The sequence below is a fragment of the Diabrotica virgifera genome, chromosome 4 (assembly GCF_917563875.1).
Source record: "Diabrotica virgifera virgifera chromosome 4, PGI_DIABVI_V3a".
NCBI classification, from domain to species: Eukaryota; Metazoa; Arthropoda; class Insecta; order Coleoptera; family Chrysomelidae; genus Diabrotica; species Diabrotica virgifera.
This window is the reverse complement of record NC_065446.1, coordinates 121414016-121441114: the sequence shown is the minus strand read 5'-3', so window position 1 is coordinate 121441114 and position 27099 is coordinate 121414016. Positions and strand designations below refer to the sequence as shown.

At 33.7% G+C, this 27099-nt stretch overlaps 1 protein-coding gene across 1 annotated transcript in view; it reads left to right on the top strand.

Moving 5' to 3' along the window:
• The first annotated feature begins 17227 nt into the window (after positions 1–17227).
• Positions 17228–27099, top strand: part of LOC114331750 (regucalcin) — a 166958-nt gene continuing 157086 nt past the window's right edge. The window contains exon 1 of the mRNA XM_028281384.2: positions 17228–17395. Coding sequence (XP_028137185.2) covers positions 17352–17395 — 44 coding nt within the window. The 5' untranslated portion in view covers positions 17228–17351. The remainder of the gene's footprint in view (positions 17396–27099) is intronic.

The following is a 27099-nucleotide window of genomic DNA, read 5'->3' as shown; positions in this document are numbered from 1 at the left end:
GCATACACAGGACTTTTCTGATTTTTTTGATACCTTTCTGATTGCATACAGAGGATTTTGTAAATATTTGTTAGCAAATGTAAGAATAATAGATTTTGCAGTGTAGTTTCGTGGCCTCTGGAAATAAAAATGGTAATATTAATATTTACCATTTCATTGTTTGTCGGGGAATCGTTCTCATTCCTGCGCACTATTACCCCTTTACACCTTAAATAGCAAATGTCATCACATACGGAAAGCTACTTAACCATATAAACCAACAGATGCACCAAAACCTATGGAAAACAATATGATTTAAATCAATAGTAGGCTCAAAGCAACTGAATAAAGCCTACAGATTTGACTTCTTGGACTTCTTGGACTTTTGGATCAGAAAAACTAGAAGAATTCTTGCAATTTTCAATAATCAGATCTCACTTAATCCACGTGCAACGGTCGACTGAAGATAATGGCGACAACCATTCATGAGATCGGCCGAAAGATGTAGGACGGATAAATTTCCTTATGATGTAATAAAAGGATGATGCATCATACTGCAGACAAAAAAGCACTGCCTGAAGGTCGTAGACAGCCACGATAGTAAAATCAGTTATTTGTTTGTCATTCTCCTTTTCTTGCCTGGAAGATACCTTCTCCAAAATATTATGTTCATATTCCACACAAAATATTATTTGTCTTGTAAAAAAGACAAACTCCGCAGTGGTCCTTTTTGGGTTTGTAGAAATAACAAAGGCCAGGATTGAAATAGCAAGAAAAATAATTATTATTTGCAACAAAGACCTTAGATTTGAACAGAAAGTAAGAGCTTTGAAATGCTACGTGTTCTTGATACTGCACATTGAATCAATAACACATAAGCTACAGTCATTTGAAATGTGTACAGAAGGATGCTTAGAATAGCACGGACATAGAAGAAAACGAACACTGAAGTATTGCGAGAAATGGGCAAAGAATACTAAGTAATAGACACAATAAAAATAACAACGTTATAATATCTGGCACACATAATGAGGGGACAGCCATATGAAATGCTAGTACAGGTAATACAGGGAAAAATAAAAAGTGGATGGAGTATAGAAAGAAGGGTAGTGTCATGGTTGGAGAACTTAAGGGGCTGATTTAAAGGCAATTCTATAGAACTCTTCAGAGCAGCGGTAGATAGAGTAAAGAGCATCATCATCATCAATGGTGCTACAGCCATATGAAAGAGCCTCGACCTTCCCAAGTCTATTACGCCAGTCAGTTATCCATTGCCAACGGTTGCAATCCTCATATGTCTACTCATTCCAAAATAGCATTTGTTTGCTAGGATCATACTTAGCTTGATTTCTTTCGTCACGACGTTCTCCTTGGTAATCAGGGAGAATAAGTATGTGAATTTGTCCACCACTTCAAAGGTAGAGTTATCAAACGTGAATTGGTGACCGATGTTTCTGGCTCTATTGTTGGGTGTTGATGCCATCGTTTTAGTTTTCTGCTCGTTTACCTACAGGCCTATATTTTTTGAGGCATTTGAGAAGGTGGTATGCATTTCTTCTAGCTTGCGTGTTGTGCGGGCAACTAGGTCCCCGTCATCTGCATATGCCAAAATTTCAGATGATTCATTAAAAATATATCCTCTATTGTCTACTCAGACATCTCTGACCGCCTTTTTCAGAACTATGTTGAAGAGGAGACACGCCAGCGCATCTCCCTCTCGCAGCCAAACATGCGTTTCAGACGCCTGTGATTGTTCGCCCTGTATTTCGGTTTTGCAAACCACTTTACGCATTCTAGCCTTAACCAATCATATCAGTTTATTAGGGATGTGGAATTCATCCATGGCTTCATACAATTTACTTCTTAAGGCACTATCATAGGCCGATTTAAATCTACGAAAAAATTGTTTGTGTCTTTGGTGTAAAGTGAGATTTATTATTTTTTAGGTGTTTTATTGCATCCCGTACTTTTTGAATTTATGAAGGCTTTAATGGTGTATTGTTGCTTGCTCCTGAGGGTAGATTATTTGGATCTTCTACTTCGACAGTAAGTAGTTTTTTATAGTGTTCCGCCCACCTTTTCAATATTTCTCCTTTTGTGTTGAGTATGTACCCCTCCTTATCCTTACATAGTTTTTGCCTTGGTTTGAATTCCTTTCTTGCAATATTCAGAGTTTTATTGAATTTTCTGGTTTGATTTTCTTGTTTTAATATCTCAAATTCTTCCAGTATTATATTTTCATAAATTCGCTTTTTCCTTCTATGAATGCACTTCTCTTCTCTTCTAAGGTCTTTATATGTTTTTGTTTTTCTCGGGTTCTTCTTTGCAGCATCAGTTTATATTAATCGTTATTTCTTCCAGTAATGTCCTGTGACTTCAATGTTCTGACCGTGATGATACTTACATAGGAAGAACTTGTAAATCACTTGCTTCTCGCTCTCTTGAACACACCAAAAGAGAGAACACCTCTACATTTTCACAATATCTCAAACAAAAAAACCATACGTTGAATATTCCAGATGATGTCGCTCTACTTCACAACATCCCACAGAAAGATTTCTTAAAATTAAACTTGTACAAGGACCTAGAAATACTCAAAGAAAAACAAAAATGTCCGAATTGTGTCAACCGCCATGTTTCGTTCAATCGGGACTTCCAACCACTCCATCGACAACTTTTTTTTTAATACATTTACAATATTAATTTTCACCTCACTTCAACTGCTTCATTTTCATTCACATTTATAATAATTTATCTGTTACTAGTCACAATAATCCTTTTGTCATATTCAGCCATCTCACCACTTTTATCCATTCATAACATACATATAAATTACTGATATCATCATCCGCAGACACCCATTTAAACAAATTTTCATCTGCATACAACCCACCATTGTATTTCTACATATGACCATTATCACCATACCTACTCCATCTGTCATCACCAACATATAATACTCATCTTTAGCAAAACCAAATCAACAGTATAATTTCTTTCTGGGTCTCGTTCTTTTTCTTTTTTCACTAATTTCCTCACAGACATCTCATATCCCCCAGCCCCTACTGTCATCATCTTATTACGGTTTTGGTTTTTGGACCCTTAGGGATCCGGGCAGCCTGCGATGCCTTTAGGAATTAGTCGCCTCAGTTTGAGTTTGTGCTATCTTAATGATACATCCCCTAGATTATTCAAGACATTTTTACACCTTAGACACCCCCATTGTGATTCCTTCCACACTTACACAAATTCCAACAGCTAATAATAAGTTAAATAAATTCTATTATTTCATTCATAGGAGATTCTGACCAATAGAAAGCTACAGAAATGCAAATTAAGATGATAATTTCTGATAATATCCCGTCGTCAAGTATAATACGTCAGATGCCCTTCGTTGCTACGAAAAAATACATTCAGTGACATTACCGACAATTAATTTTATAAATTTATAAAGATATAAAAGTGATGACTTTCAACCGTAAAATATTTTATATCAACTGTGTGTTTAACACTACTAATTTGTACTTACATAAATAAATTACAATAAAATTTTGGTTTTGAACAGTTTTATTCATGAAATAATCACAACAAATTGCACTCGATCTCTAAAATTAATATAGAATTTTAGAGCTCTTATGCAATTACTACTGATAAATTTAAATCACCACAAAACTGCTTTTTTATTTCTTAGATCTTTTGATAATAAGATTTTATTACTGTATTTAGTTGTCGAACACAAAACTTCTGTGTAATATGGTTTGCCTAACTAGTTCCACTTACAGTTTACGTGAATCCATTTTTACTATAATAACTAGTTTAATGAATTTTAAATGATAATTTTCACAATGGAGTGTGTTGTTACATCATTTCTAATTTTAACAATCTGTATACCTTATTTTTAAATATGACAGGTTATTTTTACCTACCTGTGGAACTATCGTTTGTCTTGTCATCGTTCCGAGGTTCCCAACCATTTCATTGCACTTGCCGTCTCACTTCCAACATGTGAACAAGTCATATTTCTACATCTCAGATGTTGCCTAGGGCAAATTAGAAAATATTTTAAACATCCTGGCTTAAGGTAACATTTTAAACCAATGTTTCCTTTACGGACTAATTTTACTGGGCTTTAACTTACATATTTTTGTATAATACTATCTTGGTGGTTAGCATGTACATTGCACGTGAGTATAACCGACTATTTTTTAACCCTAGTCAAAATTTCAACATCTTTGCCTTTTTTATCAGGTTATACTCATTTTAGGTAAGCACTGATGATGACTGGTAAACCAGTCGAAAACTAGTTATGTGATCTTGATGTGGCCCTTTTGAGGGTTTTTTAAATGTACCTTTTATACAGGATTTTACTGTTTTTTGTATTACATGGTATACAGCCAACTACAGGAAAACTTTTTCCTTATGGATTATTAAGAATATACTCCCGTTTACTTTCTGACATACAATAATGACTCTTATATGTCAACTCTTGCGCTATTTACTAGTTTTTCGTCTAATTTTAGTTCGTTTTCATTCTTACCTCCCATTGTTATAAAACTAGTCATCTAGTCTTTTTCTTTTTCTATTAAACGCGTTTTTCGAATATTAAAATATTTCCCTTTAAATGTCTTGAATCAAGTAAAAGAGTTCAAGAGTTGCTAATTTTTTATTCTGCCTTCTGTTTACTAATAAACTTTAAATTGTCCAATACATTGCAGTTTCGTGAAAACAACCAATTACTTCATAAAATGTTTGGTTGCCAAAATTTAGTCATTCCCGTAAGATCAATATGCCACTGGCAACTCAGAAACTTATAGGTATGTCCATTATACAGGGTGAGTCATGAGGAACTGTACATACTCCTACCTCGTATAGAGGCTCCTATGGGGAATAACAAATGATCATTAAAAAGTGTCTGATCCCATTGTTTAATAATATACAGGGCGAGTTTCGCATTTTGACAGAAATTTGTATTCGTCATAATTTTTGAACGGTCAGATCGATGTGTCTCTTATTTTGGCCAATCGTTACACTATTAACACCTCATCAACTGATTTATTCAAACTAGAAAAAAATCAGGTCCGGCTTTAAAAAATTAGTTCGTTTGGGTCTTAGAAAAAATTTCACCTTGTATACGCTTTTTGAAAACTCTAATATGAATTTTACAAATTAGACAAATAGGCAATTAAAATGGCATAATTATTTTTTTCCGCACACAATTACTTAATTTTTTATAAAAAAATCAAATTTGACTATGAATTAAAAGTTTGGTAAAGTGAACCATAGATTTAAAAAAATTAACTTTTATTACAAAAATTAATTGTTTTGGAACAAATATTTAATTTATGTTACCATCCAATCAACTGATTTATTCAAACTAGAGAAAAATCTGGCCCGGATTTAAAAAATTAGTTCGTTTTGGTCTTAGAAAAAATTTCACCCTGTATACACTTTTTGAAAATTCTAATATAAATTTTACAAATTAGACAAATAGACAATTAAAATGACATATTTATTTTTTCCCCACCCGATTACTTAATTTTTTATTAAAAAATCAAATTGTCAAAATCGGAATTTTCCAATTTTAACCTAAAAATGAAAAAAAAACTAAATCATGGTTTAACTCGCTACAATTCTGTTCCATTTTAATACTTTTTTTTTCTGAACTTTTTACAGCACATATCTCTTACCATTGTGAAGACTATGAAAATTGTTGTAGACTTTTAGTCCTCTTCTCGTAAAAGTTATGAATTTTTAAAAATAAAAGGTGCAGATTCTTGAATTGCAAAGTTAAATCGCAAAAATTAAGTGAAAAAATTTAAAATTTATCTATTTGATCACGTCTATGTTAAACTATAGAGTCCAAAATAAGTGTAATGGGGAGTTTTAGATCTAGACGTGTTATAAAAAAAAACTGGTAAAACTTTTAATTTTAAGAAAAACGTTTAATTTTTTTAAATTCATGCAAAAACTTTGCCAAACTTTTTATGCATAGTCAAATTTGATTTTTTAATAAAAAAGTAAGTAATCGTGTGGGGAAAAAATAAATATGCCATTTTAATTGCCTATTTGTCTTATTTGTAAAATTCATATTAGAGTTGTCAAAAAACATATACAGGGTGAAATTTTTTCTATGACCCAAACGAACTATTTTTTTAAATCCGGGCCTGATTTTTTTCTAGTTTGAATAAATCAGTTGATTGAGTGGTAACATAAATTAAATATTTGTTCAAAAAAAATTCATTTTTGTAATTAAAGTTAATTTTTTTAAATCTATGGTTCACTTTACCAAACTTTTAATTATTCATAGTCAAAATTGATTTTTTTATAAAAAATTAAGTAATCATGTGGGGAAAAATATGCCATTTTAATTGTATATTTGTCTAATTTGTAAAATTCATATTAGAGTTTTCAAAAAGCGTATACAGGGTGAAATTTTCTAAGACCAAAACGAACTTATTTTTTAAATCCGGGCCTGATTTTTTTCTAGTTTGAATAAATCAGTTGATTGGGTGGTAACATTAATTAAATATTTGTTCAAAAAAATTAATTTTGGTAATAAAAGTTAATTTTGTTAAATATATAGTTCACTTTACCAAACTTTTAATTCATAGTCAAATTTGTTTTTTTACAAAAAATTAATCAATCGTGTGCGGAAAAAAATAGATAAGCCATTTTAATTGCCAATTTGTCTAATTTGTAAAATTCATATTAGAGTTTTCAAAAAGCGTATACAGCGTGAAATTTTTTCTAAGACCCAAACGAACTAATTTTTTTAAAGCCGGACCTGATTTTTTTCTAGTTTGAATAAATCAATTTATTAATAGAGGCACATCGATCTGACCGTTCAAAAATTATGACGAATACAAATTTCTGTCAAAATGCGAAACTCGCCCTGTATATTATCAAACAATGGGAGCAGACACTTTTTAATGGTCATTTGTTATTCCCCATAGGAGCCTCTATACGAGGTAGGAGTATGTACAGTTTATTATGACTCACCCTGTACATAGTAGTTCTTCTAAAAAGAGCACGAGACGTTAATGCTCTATCCTGGACTTTTTTCACTCTACGCCGTAATACTACATTTGATATTCTCTGTGTAATTAATATTGGTAATCCATGATATAACAGAAAAAATAGAATACCACAAGGATGGAAATCAAGCATAATAATACATGCATCTCGTCAAAAAAAACAGACAAATAGAACCCAGAACACAAGAATTTATTCTTTATTAAACGCAACACTACAATTCAAAAAGTGACGGTCAATACCTTCAATTTCGAAAGATTAAACATTTTAAGTATCTGGGGGCCGTAATCGCAGCTGACAACGATGGTACTGAAGAAATAACAGACAGAATCCAATCGGCAAATCGCTGTCTGTTGGCACTGGATAAGCTTATAAAATCAAAAAATCTTACAAGAAGTTCTAAAATCAAAATCTACAAATCCATCGTCAGACCTGTACTAACATATGGATGCAAAACGTGAACCATGACCAAAGCAAACGAAGAAAAGCGCAGACGTTTTTGAACGAAAAATACTTAGAAAAATTTTCCTCACCAGGACATGAACACAAACCTGTATATGATCAGAACTAATATCGAATTAAAAGCACTTTACAATGACATCGATATTGTCCAAGAAATTAAATTACAGCGACTAAGATGGGCAGGCCACCTGTACAGACTTCATAACGAGAGACTCGTAAGACTGGTATTTGAGGAGATTCCTACAGGCAAAATACCACTCGTAAGTCCCAGAATGCGATGGAGAGATAATATTCAAGTAGATCTTCGGAAAATGAACATTCCATTTGACCCTAGGTTGATGGTAGACCTAAGAAATTGGAAAAAAGTTGTACAGCTATATATCAGACCATGGAGTTTAGGGTGTCTACGTTGTAAAAATTACGTGAACCTTATCCTCCATGCTATGGCATGCTGGACGAGCCATACAGTCTGTAGTCAACACCCCGAAGTATGAGCGGGAACACAAAGCGTACCAATACTCATACGCTTATGAAACGCACCTGGCGGATCATAAGGGCCTTCACATTTTACTCTTCTTCAACTTGTCTTGAGTGAAATGTCTTTAATCTTTTCTATCAGCCTCTCTTGGCTAACTGTTGTTTTTTTCCGACCCCGAATGGCGATTAGGTTTCCGAAGGCAGACGGGTCACTATATTTCTTTCTACTACAGATTCTTCCCATATACACCTTTTTCCCTCCCCATCTTACCCAACAAAATATAGAGAAAACCAGATGCAAAAAATCCGTAAGTTAAGGTGGAAGCTATCGTTCTAAAAACTGAATGGTCGCACGTCACGCGGCCGCTAACGATGCTCTTGGGACACCGGGCGAAATCCCATTGAGAATTAGCCTTGTTCCTGTACGCGGGGCTCTACAGAAATCGACAACGATCCCCAGCTACTCGTGGGAATAAATATGAATACTCACCAACATGCAAGGCAAGCACGGTGTTTAAATGCCACAAACCCGACCAGTGTAAACCAACCCTATTCAAAGTGCGTCAAAAATATAAACCTCAACATCGCCACATATAATGCTCGGTCGCTCTCTACTGAAGAAAGGTTCGAAGAAATGGAGGAAGAACTTTCAAAAGTGAATTGGGATATTGTGGGTGTCAGCGAAGTTAGAAAAAAAGAAGAGAATCTTATCTCACTCCCATCAGGCCATCTGTGGTACTACAAAGGAGAAGAGGAATCGACAGTCGGAGGAGTCGGCTTCTTTGTTCACAAAAGAATTGCGAACAGAATTGTGTCAATAAACCAAATATCAACAAGGGTGGTCTACTTAAACATCAAAATGAGCACCAGATATATCCTAAAGTTCATTCAAGTATACGCACCTACTACAGGCCATTCAGATGAAGAAGTCCAAATATTCTACGACCAAATATCCTGTGCAATCAAGGAAAATCCTGGCCACTTCTTAATAATAGGCGGTGATTTCAACGCCAAATAGGTACCAAGGAAGACCCCTCTGAAATAATATTGGGAAATTTTGGAAGCGAAGGCAGAAATGATAGAGGCAAACAACTGTTAACTTTTCTTTTGGAAAACAATCTCTATCAAATGAACAGCTTCTTTAAAAAGAAAAAACACAGAAGATGGACCTGGGAAAGTCCAGATGGAAAAACAAGGAACGAGATCGACTATTTCTTAACAAATAAAAAAGAATTATTTAAAGACGTAAATGTGTTAAACCAGTTCAGCACAAGCAGTGATCACAGGTTAGTAAGAGCTAAAATAACGATATCGATCGAAAAGGAAAGACTCAAAATGATAAATAAGAAACACCCAAAGAAATGGGTAAAACCAACTAATATTCAGGAGTTCGAAAAATATATTAATGATACATTGAAAGATACAACAACAACAGACATTAATATACTGAACAAGCAAATAATCACCACAATACAACAGGCTCAAACTAAATACTGTCCAACAAACCAAAAAGATGAAAAACTAAGTCAACCTACTAAAACCCTTATAGAACTAAGACGACAGATGAAAGGAGATACAAGTTCCATCAAAGAAGCGCTAAATCAAATAAATAAGACTATCACAAAGTCAATAAGAAAAGACATAAGAAACTACAATGTAGAAAAAACAAAACAAGCAATAGAGCAAAATAAGAACATGAAAGTTTTGAAGAACGTAAGCGTACAAAAAGGAAAAATAGAAATCAACAAACTAAGAAACAGAACTGGAAAAGAAACTACAAACAGAGATGAAATATTAACAATAGTCGAAGAGTTCTACACAGAGTTATACAAATCAAGAGAAAACATGACAATGCGCAACCTCCAATTACAGTAAAAACTGGGGTATTAAATCAAGGATCGGATTTAATGCCCGATATAACAAAATCAGAAATCAAAGAGGCTCTGAAGAAAATGAAAAATAATCGAACCCCAGGTGAAGATGGAATAGTATCAGAAGCACTAAAAATTGGAGGAAATATACTAATTGAAAAAATTAAACAACTTTTCAATATCTGCCTTCACAACGCCAATATTCCAACAGACTGGAACAACGCTACTATGATTCTATTACACAAAGCAGAAGACAAAGCCAATTTAGAGAATTACAGACCGATTAGCCTCCTCAGCCATTTATATAAGTTATTTAGGCGAATAATAGTTAAGAGAATGGAAAGAAAGTTAGAGACTTATCAACCAAGAGAACAGGCAGGATTCCGAAAAAATTACGGAACAAATGACCATCTACAAAGTATAAAAACCCTGATAGAGAAAGTAGTGGAATACAATAAACCCCTAGTTCTAGTTTTCATCGATTTTCATAAAGCCTTTGACACAGTTGAACTTAGCAAAATATTACAGGCGCTTAAAGAATGCAGGCTAGATTATAGGTATACAAAATTATTACACAAAATATACTTACAGGCAACAACCACTGTCAAATTACATACTAACAGTAATCGCATAAAAATAGAACGGGGGGTTAGACAAGGAGACCCAATCTCACCTAAACTTTTTAATACGGTCTTAGAACATGCTTTCAAGAGTTTGGATTGGATGACACAGGGAATAAAAATAGATGGAGAATACCTAAACAACTTACATTTTGCCGATGATATAGTCATAGTAGCTGAGGATCTAGGTATGGCACAAGAGGTAGGGTACAAGAACTCGTTGTAGCTACAGAAAATGTAGGTTTAAATATAAACATCTCAAAAACAAAAATAATGACAAATTTGGTACCCAACCAGAACATCAGTATTGGTGGGAAGGAAATAGAACTCGTAGATAGATATAAATACCTGGGACATGAAATTACGATTGGCAGGGATAACCAGACTCATGAGCTGAAGAGAAGAATCGGTCTTGGGTGGGCAGCATTTGGAAAACTGAGAGAAACTTTTAAAAGTGAGTTACCCACATGTCTAAAGAGAAAGGTATTCGATCAGTGCGTCCTCCCAGTCTTGACGTACGGATCAGAAACACTTACCTTAACTAAAGCCTCGGCTACCAAACTAAGAGTCACGCAGAGAAGAATGGAGCGGTCAATGTTAGGAATAACTCTGCGAGACAAAATCAGAAACGAAGAAATCAGGAGAAGAACAAAGGTGACTGACGTCATCGAGAGGATAGCCAGGTTGAAGTGGAGATGGGCAGGACACGTAGCCAGAATGACAGATGGGCGATGGACGAAGAGGTTATTGGAATGGAGGCCAAGAGAAGACAAGAGAAGCGTCGGTCGACCGCCTACAAGATGGACTGACGACTTAAGAAAGGTAAATAAAAACTGGATGAGGGCGGCGCAGGATAGATGGGGTTGGAAACGAGGGGAGGAGGCCTATGTTCAGCAGTGGACTTTTGAGGCTGGATGATGTACAGCCAGCCAGGACCCACCCAGGGTTTTATCGCTACGTGATGATGATGAACACTAAAATAAACAACCAAAATGATAACAAATAAACTTAACGGAATTATAACACTAGCAAAGAATAACAAGATTTTAGGTCGGGAAGATCATGAACTGACGCTATATTTATAATAAAACAACCACAAGAGAATTAGAATACAACAAAAAAAAAGGATACCAAATGGGAGACAAACAACTTAAAATGATCTGCTATGCAAACGACGCAATACCTGTCTCCCAAAGTGAAGCTGATTTACAACTTGCACTGCACCAATTTAATATAACCGCCAGAAAATTGATCTTCTTAATTTCCCAAAAAAAACAACGCTATGATATAAATTAGAGTTGCAGTATCAGATAATAGGATTTTAAATTACTAGGCATCACACTATCTAGTTACGGAGAGCTCGAGAGCGAAGTGAAAGATCTAGTAAATAGAACACACAGAGCCTCAGGTTGCTGGCCGAAATAATATATATACAGTGGCTAAACACCCCTTTAGGGGTTACGCCGCTTACGCTCTCTAGACCTATGTTTTGAGGTAGATCAGTCCTCATGTCCGTTATTTAATTTTCTCGGTTATTTTTCTCCACTCTTTCCTGTCTCTGGTCTTTTCTTTCCAATGTCGTATGTCCGCCTTGTTGAGATCACTTACTACTTCTTGTAACCATGTAGATCTTGGTCTTCCACGTCTTCGTTTGCCAGCTGGTGTCCATTCCAATATTGAGAATATCGTCGTAGTTGATCCGGATCTCCATATGTGCCCCAGCCATTTTGCTCTTTGCTGTTTTATTTTACACACTAAATCCTCCTTAATTTCTTCCATTAGCTCCAGGTTCGTTCTTTGTCTAAATTCATTGTCATTAATTTTTATTGGTCCTAATATTGCTCTTAGTATTTTTCTTTCTTTTATTCTAAGGTTTTCCTCTTGTTTTGTTCTCATGCTACGAGTTTCGGCTGCATGCATCATCGTCGGTCGAATTATTGTTTTGTATACTTTCATTTTTGATTTCTTACTCAATAACTTATTTTTAAGTAATTTTTTATTTGCATGGAAGCTCTTATTTGCTGTAATAATCCTTTCTTTGATTTCGGTTTCTCTTTCTCAATTGTTTGTTATTAATATTCCTAAATATTTAAATTTTTCGACTTCTTCAAAAGTGTATTCTCCTACTCTAACTTTTCTGTTTTCAAAGTTTTTGTCAAATCTCATTATTTTGGTTTTTTCTTGGTTTATTTTTAATCCCATTACTTTTCCTTCTGTTACCATTTCGTTTAACATTCGTTCCATTATTTTTCTATTTTTTGTTATTAGCACAATATCATCAGCGTATGCTATTATTTGTCCTTCTCTCGTTCGGAGGGTGCCTTTGTTGATCTTCCTGACGATGTATTCTAGGGCAAGATTAAACAGAGTTGCTGATAATGAATTTCCTTGTCTCACCCCTTTCTTGATGACAAATTCTTGTGTGTCGCCTACTTGAGTTTTTATACTAACTACAGTTCTACTTATTGTAATTTGTATTAATCTTCTTAATTTATTTTGTATTCCCATTTCTTCCAGAGCTACCATTAATTTTGATCTTTTTATTGTATCAAATGCTTGCCGAAAATCTATAAAAAGCAGTTCAATTTCTATTTTATATCCATGAGCTTTTTCTATAATTTGTTTAACCGTATGTATGGCATCTGTTGTAGACTTTCTCTTAACAAATCCGCAATTGAGAGTGTCCTATGATATTCGTGGTAGCTTCGGTCATTCTTCGTTGTATTAAGGCTGACATGATTTTATATCCTGTGTTTAATAGCGTCAGTAATCTGTAGTTATTACACATCTGTTGATCTCCTTTTTTATGAATCGTGATAATTTGTCCTTTGTGCCATTCTTCCGGCATTTTTTCTTCGTCCCATATGTCTTTTATTAATTTGTATAATCTATCTTTTAATTCTTCACCACCATATTTTATAAGCTCCATATTGATACAGTCCAATCCTGAGGCTTTACCATTACGGCTGCTATTAATAATTTCCTCAACTTCCTCTTTTGTTGGTATTTGTAGCTGGTTTCCTAACATCATTGTCACTTCTTTGTTTTCATTTAGGTCTTGATCTTGTTGTTCTGTTAATAATTCTTTAAAATAGTTAGTCCAAATTTCTTTATACTCTTCATCGTTTTCTGATACTTTTCCATTTTTATCTTTTATACTTTTTATCTTTTCTTTAAAGGTTTTGTTTTGCTCTCTAATTTTCTTATATAATTCTTTTGTGTTTCTATTCTTACTTTCTTTTTCTATTTTTTTTATATTATCATCCAACCAGTCACGTCTAATTTTCCTTAATTCATGCCTTATTCTATTGTATTCTTCCCTATAATCCTGTCTATTTGTTCTTATCCACATTTGTCTTGTTTCTACCTTCTTTTTTAGCATATTATGGCATTCTTCGTCATACCATTCTTGTCTTTTTTTGTTTCTTTTTATCCCTATGTGTACATCCGCTGCTTCATTTATACATTTTTTTATATTTCTTCATTCTGTTTCTATATCCTTTGTAGGTTTAGATTGTTCCTTCAGTGTTTTGTTCATGTCATCAGCATACTTAATCCTTATGTCTGGAGCATTCAGTTTTTCTACGTGCCATTTATTTTTTGTTGTCGTGTTTTTTAGAGTTTTTTGACTTTTTGTCTTACCTTTGCAGTCACCATAAAATGGTCTGAGTCTGCATGTGCACCTCTGTAGGACCTCACGTCTGTTAACGATGTTTGCTTCCTTCTTGTAATCAGAATATGGTCTATTTGTGACCATGTTTTTTGATCTGGGGAAATCCACGTCACTTTATGGTATTTAGGATGTTCTAATTTTGTACTAACGATAATCATATTGGTACTAGCTGCTAGGTTACATAATCGTTGGCCATTGTCATTAGTTTTTTCGTGTATTGTGTGCTTACCTGCTACTTGCTACCTGCTATAATATGAAGAAATAAAAAATAAAATCTCGAGAAAGAAATTATAGGCAGAATTTTACACAACAGTCATCAGACCAATAATGACAAATGCGGAATATGCGGAAACACGACCTGACAGAGAGAACAAAAATATTGCTAGAAACAGCAGAGATAAACCCCTTAGAAAAATTAAGGACTTGGTAAGAAATATAAGGGTAAGTAGAATGGAAGATCATATAAACCGAATGACAACAAAAACTACAGTAGTAAAGACGAGGAAAGACCCCAAAAGGAAGACGATCATTGAGAAGACCATCAAAACGATGAAACTACAACCTACTGGAGGCTCACTGAAAAACAGAATCATGTCTACACACAAACAAGAAGTAGAAGTAGAATTATTATAATTGGAATTACTGTTATTTATTTTCAAACAAATATATTTAGAATAGTTAATACAAAAATAACTAAAAATACAAGTTTTATTATCTAATCCAAATTGAAATAAAATACAATATACGGAGAGCCAGAGCTGAAAAATCTCTTTGAATTTACTAAAGCTAGATTTTTCACAGTTGATTACTGTGAGTGTGTAGAGAAACATACTGCGGTCGGTCAAGCGAAACGTAGAACAGGGGTTACTGAGAGGGTATCAAAGTTGCTTTCCTACGAAGGTAATTAAATCCATTTACTAAGGCTGAAAAGCAGTACACACATTCTAAATATAATATAAATAAAAGTTATTATAGTCGGTCAGCTGTATGACGGGATAGAGCCGGTCGGTCGGCCCAAATAGTCGATTGAGGAAATGAAGAATTTTGGCTCGCAATTTTTTCGTCCAGCGTGGATTTACTTGAAATTTTAACAGAAGGTAGGGAATAGTCCAAGGAGCATTTTCTATATCATGTTGCTATCATACGCTAAAACCTTGGGGGTGGTGGCCACCCCATCTCGGGGGTGGGAATTTTTTATTACATTTTAACCATGTAATTCGATGGAAAAAGTGATTCTAAAAAAAATATTTTTTACATTTTCTTCGTAAAACTAATATTTTTTGAGTTATTTGCGCTTGAAAATAACAATTTTTCGACGAAAAAATCGACTTTTTTAGAGGGTTTTTTGAGAATACCTCGAAAAATATGCACTTAATCAAAAAAACTGTAAAAATCAAAATTGTATCTTTTAGTAACATAAACCAAATTTTTTTCCAATAATATTTTTAAGACCAACACAAACCGAGATACGGCATGTTAAAAGTTAGCTTTTTTCGTCAAATGCATAATTTGAAATATTCAAAGCCAAATAATGGGAAAAATTTGCATTTTCGAGGAAAAATAATATTTTTTCAAGTATACGATAAGGCCTTTCAAAAAAGATAATAAAAAGTTTCTAGAATGAAAACTAAGCGACTTATAATCAAAAAAATGTCGGTACCTGCTTTTCTTTACGAAAAAATTAGACAACCCCCTAACTACCTTCCTAATTCAAAATTGGTCTTCACCTTTCTGTAGTTCCTTTTATATTTATATTATCAATATACTCAAGGAGACTGACCAATTTAAAATTCCTAATTTTGGAAAAATTGAAGTTTAAAGAAGAATTGATTTTTTGCAATTTGGTATTTTTCACCTTTTACTTCAAAATATTTCCGAAAATCCTGAAGACACGAAAAAAATTATAAACTACTAAATTGTAGCTTTTTTAATGACTAAAATTTTCCTGTGCATAGATTTTCATTACAGTGAATAGTTAGCCAGATATAGCTGTTTAAAACCTCTATTTACCATTCGAGCCATTTAAACCCACCCCAATTAAAAACAAAGGGATCTTACGGAATTTAATTTACACAGTCTTGTAGCTCTTTAAAAATCCTACAAACCCATTTTTAAAGAAACTTTTTATCGCCAAAAATATATAGAATATTTTTCGAGGTATTCTCAAAAAACCCTCTAAAAAATTCGATTTTTTCTTCGAAAAAATGTTATTTTCAAGCGCGAATAACTCAAAAAATTCTAAGAATCACTTTTCCCATCGAATTACATGGTTAAAATGTAATAAAAAATTCCCAACCCCGAGATGGGGTGGCAACCACCCCCAAGGTTTTATCGTATGATAGCGGCATGATATAGAAAATGATCCTTGGACTATTCCCTACCTTCTGTTAAAATTTCAAGTAAATCCATGCTGGACGAAAAAATTGCTAGCCAAAATGCTTCATTTCCTCAATCGACTATTGGGGCCGACCGACTGGCTCTGTCCCGTCATACAGCTGACCTACTAAAATAACTTTTATTTATATTTAATTTAGAATGTGTGTACTGATTTTCAACCTCAGCAAATGGATTTAAATACCTTCGTAGGAAAGCAACTTTGATACCCTCACAGTAACCCCTGTTCTACGTTTCGCTTGACCGACCGCAGTATGTTTCTCTACACACTCACAGTAATCAACTGTGAAAAATCTAGCTTTAGTAAATTCAAAGAGATTTTTCAGCGCTGCCCCTTGGTCTACAACTTACTTCATTATTTATTCAGGTGTTTCATAACTAGTGAACATTAATTTAACTAATACAATCCTCGTGAGAGTGGTAAGTGCCAAATCTGTCTTCAATTTCATATATCATAAAATAATAAATTAAAACATTACGAAAATTTATTATCTGTGTTGAAAAAGAATATATTAAAATCACCTATTAATTTCCGTTAAAATGACTTCAAAAGAGTTTCGGCATCTTACTTGTACCGAGTCAAACCAAATGTTTGGTCAAGCAATAAATCGATTCTGCAATTTCCTTCAAAGTTCCAGCTCCTCGCTTAAAAAATTCTATAATTCTGGGTAATTATAGAGTGCACGCCAACAGTAGCTACCTAGTAATCAGCCAATTTAATTGGTCGGCTTCTTTATGGCGCACACCTGATAATATCTATTGAAATATCTACTATTTTGAATATATAAAATAAGTCCGCCGTTTTAATCGAATCAGTCGCGGTGTGGAAAGTCGAGTGGCAACATGTGGAGGTTTTTGTGTCTAGTGTTCGTTATTTTCAGAGTGGGGTAAGTTGATTTATTGCTTCATTTGTTACAGAAACCGATTTTTTGTCCTCGAATAAGTAGCGTTGAGAAAAATTGTAACAATATAAATTCTCATTAAAGAATAAAAATAATATCAAGGATACAGAATCATAAATGTATATAAATTAAGTAATATTGTAATAATTAACTTTTACAACGTTGAGCCACTTTAAGGGACTAGGTGCAAAATCTTGTTCCAATGCTATTTAAATGCATTCATTTTTTTCGAATCCTGAGAAAACTAGTGAGTATTTTTGAACAATGTAAACGCAAAATGAAAGATTCATTATTACCGAGGGCCGAAAGTCCTTGAAAACTCCTATAATGTTTATTTTAATAAGTTAAAGAGGTGAAAAGAAGAGAAAATTTGTTGTGATTTTTAAAATAGTCTCCCGTTTTATACCGCTAACGCGGCTTTAAGTTTGTAGCAGGGTAGTCTGCTATAGCTAAGGCCTACGGTATACACGGAAGGTAACAGGGCCAGTGCTACGCTTCAACTACCTATTATTATATTATATTATCCCTCGTTTTACCTAAGGTACTCATTTTATTCAGTCTGAGTCGACCTGGGGCCTATAGTTATTTTAAAAATGTTCTCGCCGGCGCTGGGATTCGATCCCCGGTCTACCTGCGTAGAAGTCAGACATCCTATCGCCTGAGCTACTCCGGCCCTATTGTGATTTTTAATTTTAAATATTTTATTCAAAAGAATAAAATGCGTTAAAATTTTTCAAAACCATTTATTAGTTTTCTCAGGATCCGAAAAAAATGAATGCACTTAAATAGCATTGGACCAAGATTTTGTGCCTACCTTATTAATACAATATGTTAAAAATTCTAACATATTACAGTTCAAGAATAGAGTTCATGTTTCTAGGTCTAACGTATATTAGAGTTCATGTTTTTTTAGTAAATATAAAATATGTTAATATTAATATTTATATTACTAATAAATTTATTTACTAATTAATTTATTTATATCTAAAAATAAATACAAATACAGTTTATCCCAAACCCTTTTTCCAGTGCATCATTAATTTTGACGTCATATAAGATTTTAAGAATGTCGCGATCAGAGGCATGTTAACCGTAGACAAGGCATACTGAGCAAAAATGCGTAGCAAGCGGCAGTCGATCGGTGGCCTATCTATCTCTTTTTACTAAGCGATACCGCTCATATGACGGACAAAAATGGCTAGACCACTCAAAATGAATATTGACCAATGGCGTCCTTGATATCGGCGTTACACCTCGATGCACAGACGGCCCATAGCTAGCCTAATCTACAGGTTATTATATCTATGGTCGCGAATCGCTGCATGACATAATTTAGTTAAATCTACAGTTGTCAGAAAATTTATACACTCACCGGCACAAAAAACGGGCACCCTAAAAAATGGGCCATTTTCAATGACTTGTATTTCCTAAACCGGATATCCGATTTGTATTTTTTTTAATATGTTATAGCCTTATTCTTTACCAATATCGCTGTAATAATATTGTTGCTAGACAGGCACACTGTCATTGTATACAGGGTGTACAAATCAAACTGTGTTTTTTTTCTCAAACTTTGGAACAACCTCTGGAATGTTCTAGCTTTTATAAAATACTGAAATTAAAACCCACTTTAACAACTACTCCTGTTTTTCGTCAATACAGGGTGTTTTTAAATAAGTATGGCAAACTTTAAGGGGTAACTTTGCATGATAAAATAATGACAGTTTGCTTTATAAACGTATGCCCGCAAATGCTTCGTTTCCGAGATAGGGGGTGTTGAAATTGTTCTTACAAACTGACGATTTATTTATTGCTCTAAAACGGTTTGTGATATGCAAATAAAATTTGGTACTTTTTAAGAGGTAGTTATTGCGCATTTTTGGCATACAACTAAGAATTTTATATTTACCAATGGCGTGCACACGGGTATAAACATTTTAGATGTATCTCGCATGCACGCGAATGGTGAATATAAAATTCTTATTTGTGTGCCAAAAAATGCGCAATAACTACCACTTAAAATCTACCAAATTTCATTTGCATATCACAAACCGTTTTAGAGCAATAAATAAATCGTTAGTTTGTAAGAAAAATTTCAACACCCCCTATATCGGAAACGAAGCATTTGCGGGCACACGTTTATAAAGCAAACTCTAAAGCAAAAATTTTATCATGCAGAATTACCTCTTAAAGTTTGCCGTACTTATTTAAAAACACTATGTATTGACGAAAAACAGGGGTAGTTGTTAAAGTGCCTAACTTTTTTATTATCCAACACAAGGGAATGAATCAAAAAACAGAATATTAAGAATATTTGGGTTTTAATTTCAGTCTTTTATATAAGCTAGAACATTCCACAGGGTGTTCCAAAGTTTGAGAAAAAAGTTTTCGTACACCCTGTATACAATGACAATGTACCGTTCTAGCAACAATATTATTACAGCGATATGGATAAATAATAAGGCTATAACATTCTATAACATATTAAAAAAATTATTTAAATCGGATATCAGGTTTAGGAAATCTTCTTCTTTAAGTGCCATCTCCGCGGCGGAGGTCGGCAATCATCATAGCTATTCGTATTTTAGAGATGGCTGCTCTGAAAAGTTCATTTGATGTACATCCGTACCACTCTCTCAGGTTGCGCAGCCACGATATTCTGCGTCGCCCTATGCTTCTCTTTCCTTGAATCTTTCCCTGCATAATCAATTGGAGCAAGCTGTATCTCTCTCCACGTGAAATATGTCCGAGATATTCCAATTTTCTTGTTTTGATGGTATTTAGGATTTCCATTTCTTGATTCATCCTTCTCAGAACCTCTTTGTTTGTAACGTGTTCTGTCCACGATATTTTCAGAATTCTTCTGTACACCCAGAGCTCGAATGATTCTAGTTTCTTCATTGATGCAGCATTCAAGGTCCAAGCTTCCATTCCATAAAACAGAGTCGAGAAAACGTAGCACCTAGCCAACCTAACTCTTAGCTCCAACTTCAAATCTCTTGTGCAGAGCACTTTCCTCATTTTGTTAAAATTTGCTCTAGCCTTTTCTATCCTGATTTTGATTTCCTGTAAGTAATCTCCTGTGGAGTTGATCATTGTTCCAAGGTATGCATATTGATCGACTCGTTCGATATTGGATCCGTTGATGACAAGATTTTCGTTATTTCTTTGAGTTTTCGATATTCTCATAAACTTTGTCTTCTTGACATTCATTGTTAGCCCATATTCTTCTCCAAACTCTGCTATTCTGGTCACCAGCCTCTGAGGATCCCCAATATTTTCAGCTAAGATGACAGTGTCATCCGCATATCTAATGTTGTTAATGGGAACTCCATTTACCTTTATTCCAACTGTTTCACCATCCAGAGCTTTTTTCAAGATCTCTTCCGAGTAGGCATTAAAAAGAACCGGCGACAACACGCATCCCTGTCTCACTCCACGTCTGATTTCAACTTCCTCCGACAGCTGATCGTTAACACGTACTTTTGCTCGTTGCTTATAGTATAAATTCGATATAATCCTGAGGTCATTGTAGTCCAGCTTCCTTGATTCCAGAACATGCATTAATTGTTCATGTCGTACTTTGTCAAATGCTTTATTATAGTCAATAAAACACGCATATATATCTTTGTCAAATGCTTTATTATAGTCAATAAAACACGCATATATATCTTGATTGACGTCCAGGCACCTTTGTATAAGTATGTTAAGTGAAAAAAGAGCTTCACGAGTTCCCAGGCCTTTGCGAAACCCAAATTGCGTATCATTAATGTCTATGTCTAGTTTATGATATATTCGGTTATGGATGACTTTCAGTAGCAACTTTAGCACATGGGACATCAAACTAATGGTGCGGTAGTCGCCGCATTCTCGTGCGTTTTTCTTTTTAGGGAGGCAAATAAAGATCGACGTCAACCATTCTTTGGGTAATGTGCCTGAGCTATAAATTTTGTTCAAGAGTACCACTAAAATATCAATATGCTGCTCATCTATAATTTTTAAAAAGTCGATAGGAAGCATGTCATGTCCTGGGCTTTTTCTGTTCTTCATTGTTTTTAACGCATGTATTATTTCTTCCGTTGTAATATATGGACCTATTTCTCCTGAAGTAAGTTCTATGTGTTCCAGGTACCCTCTTTCATCATCGAACAGTTCAGCGATGTATTCTGCCCAACGTTGTACTTTCTCATCGGTCTCTGTTATAGCGACCCCGTGTCTATCCAGAAGTGCACCAGTTAGATTTTGCTTTCTTAGTCCAGCCATTTCTTTGACTTTCTTATGTAGGTTAAATAGATCGTATCTTTTTTGGAGATCCTCGATCTCTTTGCATTTCTCTTCAAAGTGTTTTTCTTTTGCCTGCTTTATCATCTTCCTTATCTCGTGGTTAATCTCCCTGTATTTATTGTCATTTTTGTTCTTATATTGTCTCCGTTATTCCATCATATTCAGTATCTCGTCATTCATCCATTCCTCTTTTCTCCTTGTGGAAGTCTTTAGTATATCTTTACAAGGTTCTAGTATGCAATGTTTTAGTTGCTCCCAGTGCTCGTCAATGTCATTGGTGTCTATGTTCAGATCTCTACAGTTCTTATGCAGTTCGTGTTAAAGACATTCTTTTACGTTGGGTTCTTTAAGCTTGCTTATGTCTATTGTAGCTGTTCTCTGATTTCTTTTAATATTTTTAAGTGCGAGTGTAATTTTGGCGATAAGTGGGTTGTGGTCTGAGGCCACGTCTGCTCCAGGATATACTTTTACGGCTTTAACAGCATTACGGTATCTTTCGTTTATCATAATGTAGTCTATCTGGTTCCTAACTACTTTCTCCGATGAATCTGCGGGCGATCGCCATGTATACAGTCGTCTGTTGGGTAGTTTGAAAACTGTGTTTGTGATAATAAAGTTCTGCTCTTGGCAAAATTGTAGTAGACGATCACCTCTCTCATTGCGATTTCCCAGACCATATTTTCCTACACATTTGCCGCTTTGCCCCTTTCCAATTTTTGCATTGAAATCACCTAGGACTATCGTGATTTCTCTGCTTTTTGTTTTTTTCAGTGCTTCTTCGATATGCTGGTAAAATAATTCTAGTTCTTCTTCATTGGCATTCGTCGTAGGAGCATATACTTGTATCAGGTTCAACGTGGCGTGAGATGTCTCTAATTTTAGTAACATTACTCTTTCTGAGATGGGGACAAACCCTTTCACTGCTCTATTAGATATTTTAATAACAATTATTGCCACTCCGTGTCTATGTTTAGGAAATACATGTCATTAAAAATGACCCATTTTTTGGGGTGCCCGTTTATTGTGCCGGTGAGTGTATTTAAGTTTATATAAATATAAATATTTGCCAGAATATTAATATTATAAATATTTTCAAGAAAAATAAATAGAATACAATTTCATTATACAATGTCCGAATATACCAATGACAAAATATTATTTATATTTACGTCGTTGACAAATTTCTAACCTACAATTACAATTGTCATTTTCTCCGTTAACATTGTGAAAGTACTGTCACGATAGAATACTTTTGTTTCAAATTATCTTTATTTGTATCATGGATTGGTTATTAATTTAGAGTATTGTAATTGTCAACCAATTAAACATCTATAAGTATAAGTCTCTTTAATACGGAAGTACCCTTCAACAAATACCTTATTTTCGAAGTTCTATGTATAACAGTCACGGACATACATTTTTTTCTGTCACTTCGAGCTTAATGCGTTAGAGCGAATTCAACAAACTATGGCGGTCTGAAATAAGGGTTTGGAATAAACTGTACACAATTTCAAAAAACTATGGTGGATTATTTGTATTAGACCAACGTATTTCAATAGGAATTCAACCACGATTTTATCCACTACGCCTTTTAGTGCACTAAAAAATTCATATGTTGAATTTTTTAGTGTTCAGTTTAGTATTATTCAGTTGAACCAGGGTACATTTTCCGAAAAATAAAATTTTGTATAAGGAACCCCGCAACACTTCTAATGGAAAAGTGGCCCCAGTCAATTTTAACGAAAGTTCGGTCAATGATAGTTCTCAGTGCGTAGATTAAAAAAGTCTATGGGATCTAGGTCTGAAAAACAATTATTCTGAAGATACAGCCTTTATTTCAGAGAAATAAGGAAAAAATATCCTGTTGATGACACAACCCCCTCCAGGCCGAAACCAAATTTTTTGAGTAGTATGGATATCTATTATAATAACCTATATGTTTCCTGCAGCCGATTTTGATGATATATATAGTTATAAACAAATGAAAGTCAAAAAACGGTAAATTTTCGCTTTTTCCGTCTATAACCAAAAAGTTAAGTATTTTAAACAAATTTGAGAGTGAGTAACTCATAAATCGTATAAAAAACTTCAATATGGCCTTCGGTGACTATGTCTATCATTATTGGTTGCTTAGAAAATTGCAAAATAAATCATAAATTTTGAGTTTTATAAATATTCATAACTTATGTAAAAATTAACTTAAAACGTTCTTATTGCACGGAATGCTGAGACTTCTGGTGCTTAAATCATACCCTAAATTTCAAAACAATTGGTCATATAGTTTAAAAGGTATTTAATTTGGGAGGTATTTAATTTGTTTATCCCAAATTATTTTTTTTTTGCAACGCTATAAGTCAGAAAATGATGAAGTTACACTAATACTTTGGATAGCTTATGAAAGAAAGAGATTTATACTATTTATTTAATTAAAAAAATGACAAAAAATAATTCTAAATACTGCAAAATTATTTTGCAAAAACATGTAAATTAAAAAAAGACGGGGCTAACTTCGTCCCTAATTGTCCTAGGATAATTGTTTTTCTTTCTAAATGTGTATAAAAATTCAGTCTTTCCAAATATAAAAAAATAATTTTTCTACGGGTAACGGTTAAAAAGTTATTCTAATTGTTTATAAGTAAGCAAAAAATCGACGTGTTTTTGCAAAATAATTTTACACTGTTTAATATTACTTTTTTTTTTTTTTTAATTGAGTCAATAGTATAGATATTCTTCTTCCAATAACTGTCACAAGTCTTATTGTAACCTTATAATTTTCTGACTTATAGTGTTGCAAAATAAATGAATTTGGGATAAACAAATTAAATAACTTTTAAACTATTTCAAACCGGCAAACAGGTGTATGTTCTCAAAGAAATTGAAAGTGTGTAAAAAAACTTTTAATAATCAGCTAAGTACTTTCAGCACATAACGTGCCATCATCAGAGCTTCCTAAAAGGACATTTAAGATAAGAGATTTTTTATAAACAAAAGATTGAAAAAACTTACGTCCTCTTATAAATCCTTCATAGAAGAGTAATTGTTAAAACTCACATGATAAATCATGGATACTGGGCAAAAGCCGCAGATATTGGGTATAAAACCCTTAAAATTAAAAGTTATCACATCTAAATTCTTTTTTTTTATTTTAAAATTACAACATGGCTGCGTCAAACCGTTGTGAGTTCACGTGAACAGCTGAGCGCTGTCATTCATTCAAATGATAAAGAAGGAACCACTAATTTATGCGCCCTCTATATTGGTATTCGCCATTTTCAATTTAATTAATTTTTATTTACATACCAATATAGAGGGCGCATAAATTAGTGGTTCCTTCTTTATCATTTGAATGAATGACAGCGCTCAGCTGTTCACGTGAACTCACAACGGTTTGACGCAGCCATGTTGTAATTTTAAAATAAAAAAAAGAATTTAGATGTGATAACTTTTAATTTTAAGCGTTTTATACCCAATATCTGTGGCTTTTGCCCAGTATCCATGATTTATCATGTGAGTTTTAACAATTACTCTTCTATGAAGGATTTATAAGAGGACGTAAGTTTTTTCAATCTTTTGTTTATAAAAAATCTCTTATCTTAAATGTCCTTTTAGGAAGCTCTGATGATGGCACGTTATGTGCTGAAAGTACTTAGCTGATTATTAAATGTTTTTTTACACACTTTCAATTTCTTTGAGAACATACACCTGTTTGCCGGTTTGACCTTTTTTAGAAGTGTGTACAAGTCATACAGTCTGTTTCAATTTAAACTATTTGACCAATGGCTTTGAAATTCAAAATATTATTAAGAAGGTTCTAAGTTAATTTTTACATAAATTATGAATATTTAAAAAAACTCAAAATATATGATTTATTTTGCAATTTTATAAGCAACCAATAAGGATAGACATATTCAGCAAACGTCATATTGAAATTTCTTAGACGATTTATGAGTTTCTTACTCTCAAATTTGTTGAAAATGCTTAACTTTTTGGTTATAGACGAAAAAACGAAAATTTACCGTTTTTGATCTTCATTTGTTTATAGCTATGTATATCATCAAATTCGGCTACAGGAAACATAAAGGTTATTAATATAGATGTCCATACTACCCAAAAAATTTGGTTTCGGCCTGGAGGGGGATGTGTCACGAGAAAAATCTTATTTCTCTGGACTACTTCTGAAATTATTGGATTCAGGTGCTCGGTTTACGTTAAGTGCAGTAATTCACGGTCACGTGAAGGAAAATATTTATTATTGAAAGAACAGAGACTCATTTTCTTCATGCATATTTGCGTGTTGAATATGAATTCGTGGTCAAAAATACATGTATCGTATTTTAGTCTTCAGAAAACCTCCGAACAGTTCTCACAAAACTGAAGAGGTGTGTGTGTGTGTTCACAAAGAGGGGATGGCATTAGATAAACTTTTTGCCACATATATTTGAAAGTTGAAGATTGAAGATGTCATATTAAATTTTTATTTTAGAATCTTTAAGAAATTGTATGATAATATCATTAATAGTTTTGGTATTGAAGCTTAGTAGATGTGAAATATTCAGCGGTAAACTTACATTCCGCTCCTGAAGTCTAGCAATTAGTGCTTTCGTATGGTTTTTATTAAGTTCACAATTAAAGATTATATGATTTAAATCTGCAGTAGAGTAGTTATCACATGAACAGAGAGAGTTGATACGCATTCCTATTTTAGCTAAATGTGCAGGAAAATTGCCATGGTTTAATCTTAAGCGACTTAGGGATGTGGAATAAAACCGAGTAACGTGATAATCAAATATATGTGGGATATTTTGCGGAAGTTGTGGGTATATGTAAGTGTATGGATTCCTCGAAGTTTGTACAAACTTAAGCCAAATAGTTTCCCATTTCTTTCTTAATTTTTTATGCAATTCTGGAATGTAATCGCTGGAGATTGTTAAATCTACTATTTCATTTAAAGTTGCCGAATTCTTTGCCATTTCATCCACTATCTCATTTTCTTTGATTCCAGCATGTCCTTTTACCCAGATAAAGACCAAGTCACTACTATTATTTTTAAATCGAGCGATTGTCTTTCTAATATGGCATAACAACTCATTGTTGTGTTTTTTGGTTATTGGTTGTGATATTGCCTCAAGAGCAGATAAAGAATCTGATAGTATAACCGTGTCTCCAAAGTTCTGTTCAACCGCGTAAGTTAGGGCTCTTTCAATAGCATAAAGTTCGGCAGTGAAGATAGATGTACATTTAGGTAGTCTAAAAGAATTACCACTTTTTATATTAGAAACATAATAAGCGCTACCTACACTATTACATGTTTTTGAACCATCTGTATAGATGTATTTATAATTAGAAAATTCAGATAAGATTAATTTTATAATTTTATTGTTTTGGCATGGTAAGTTTCTATATGT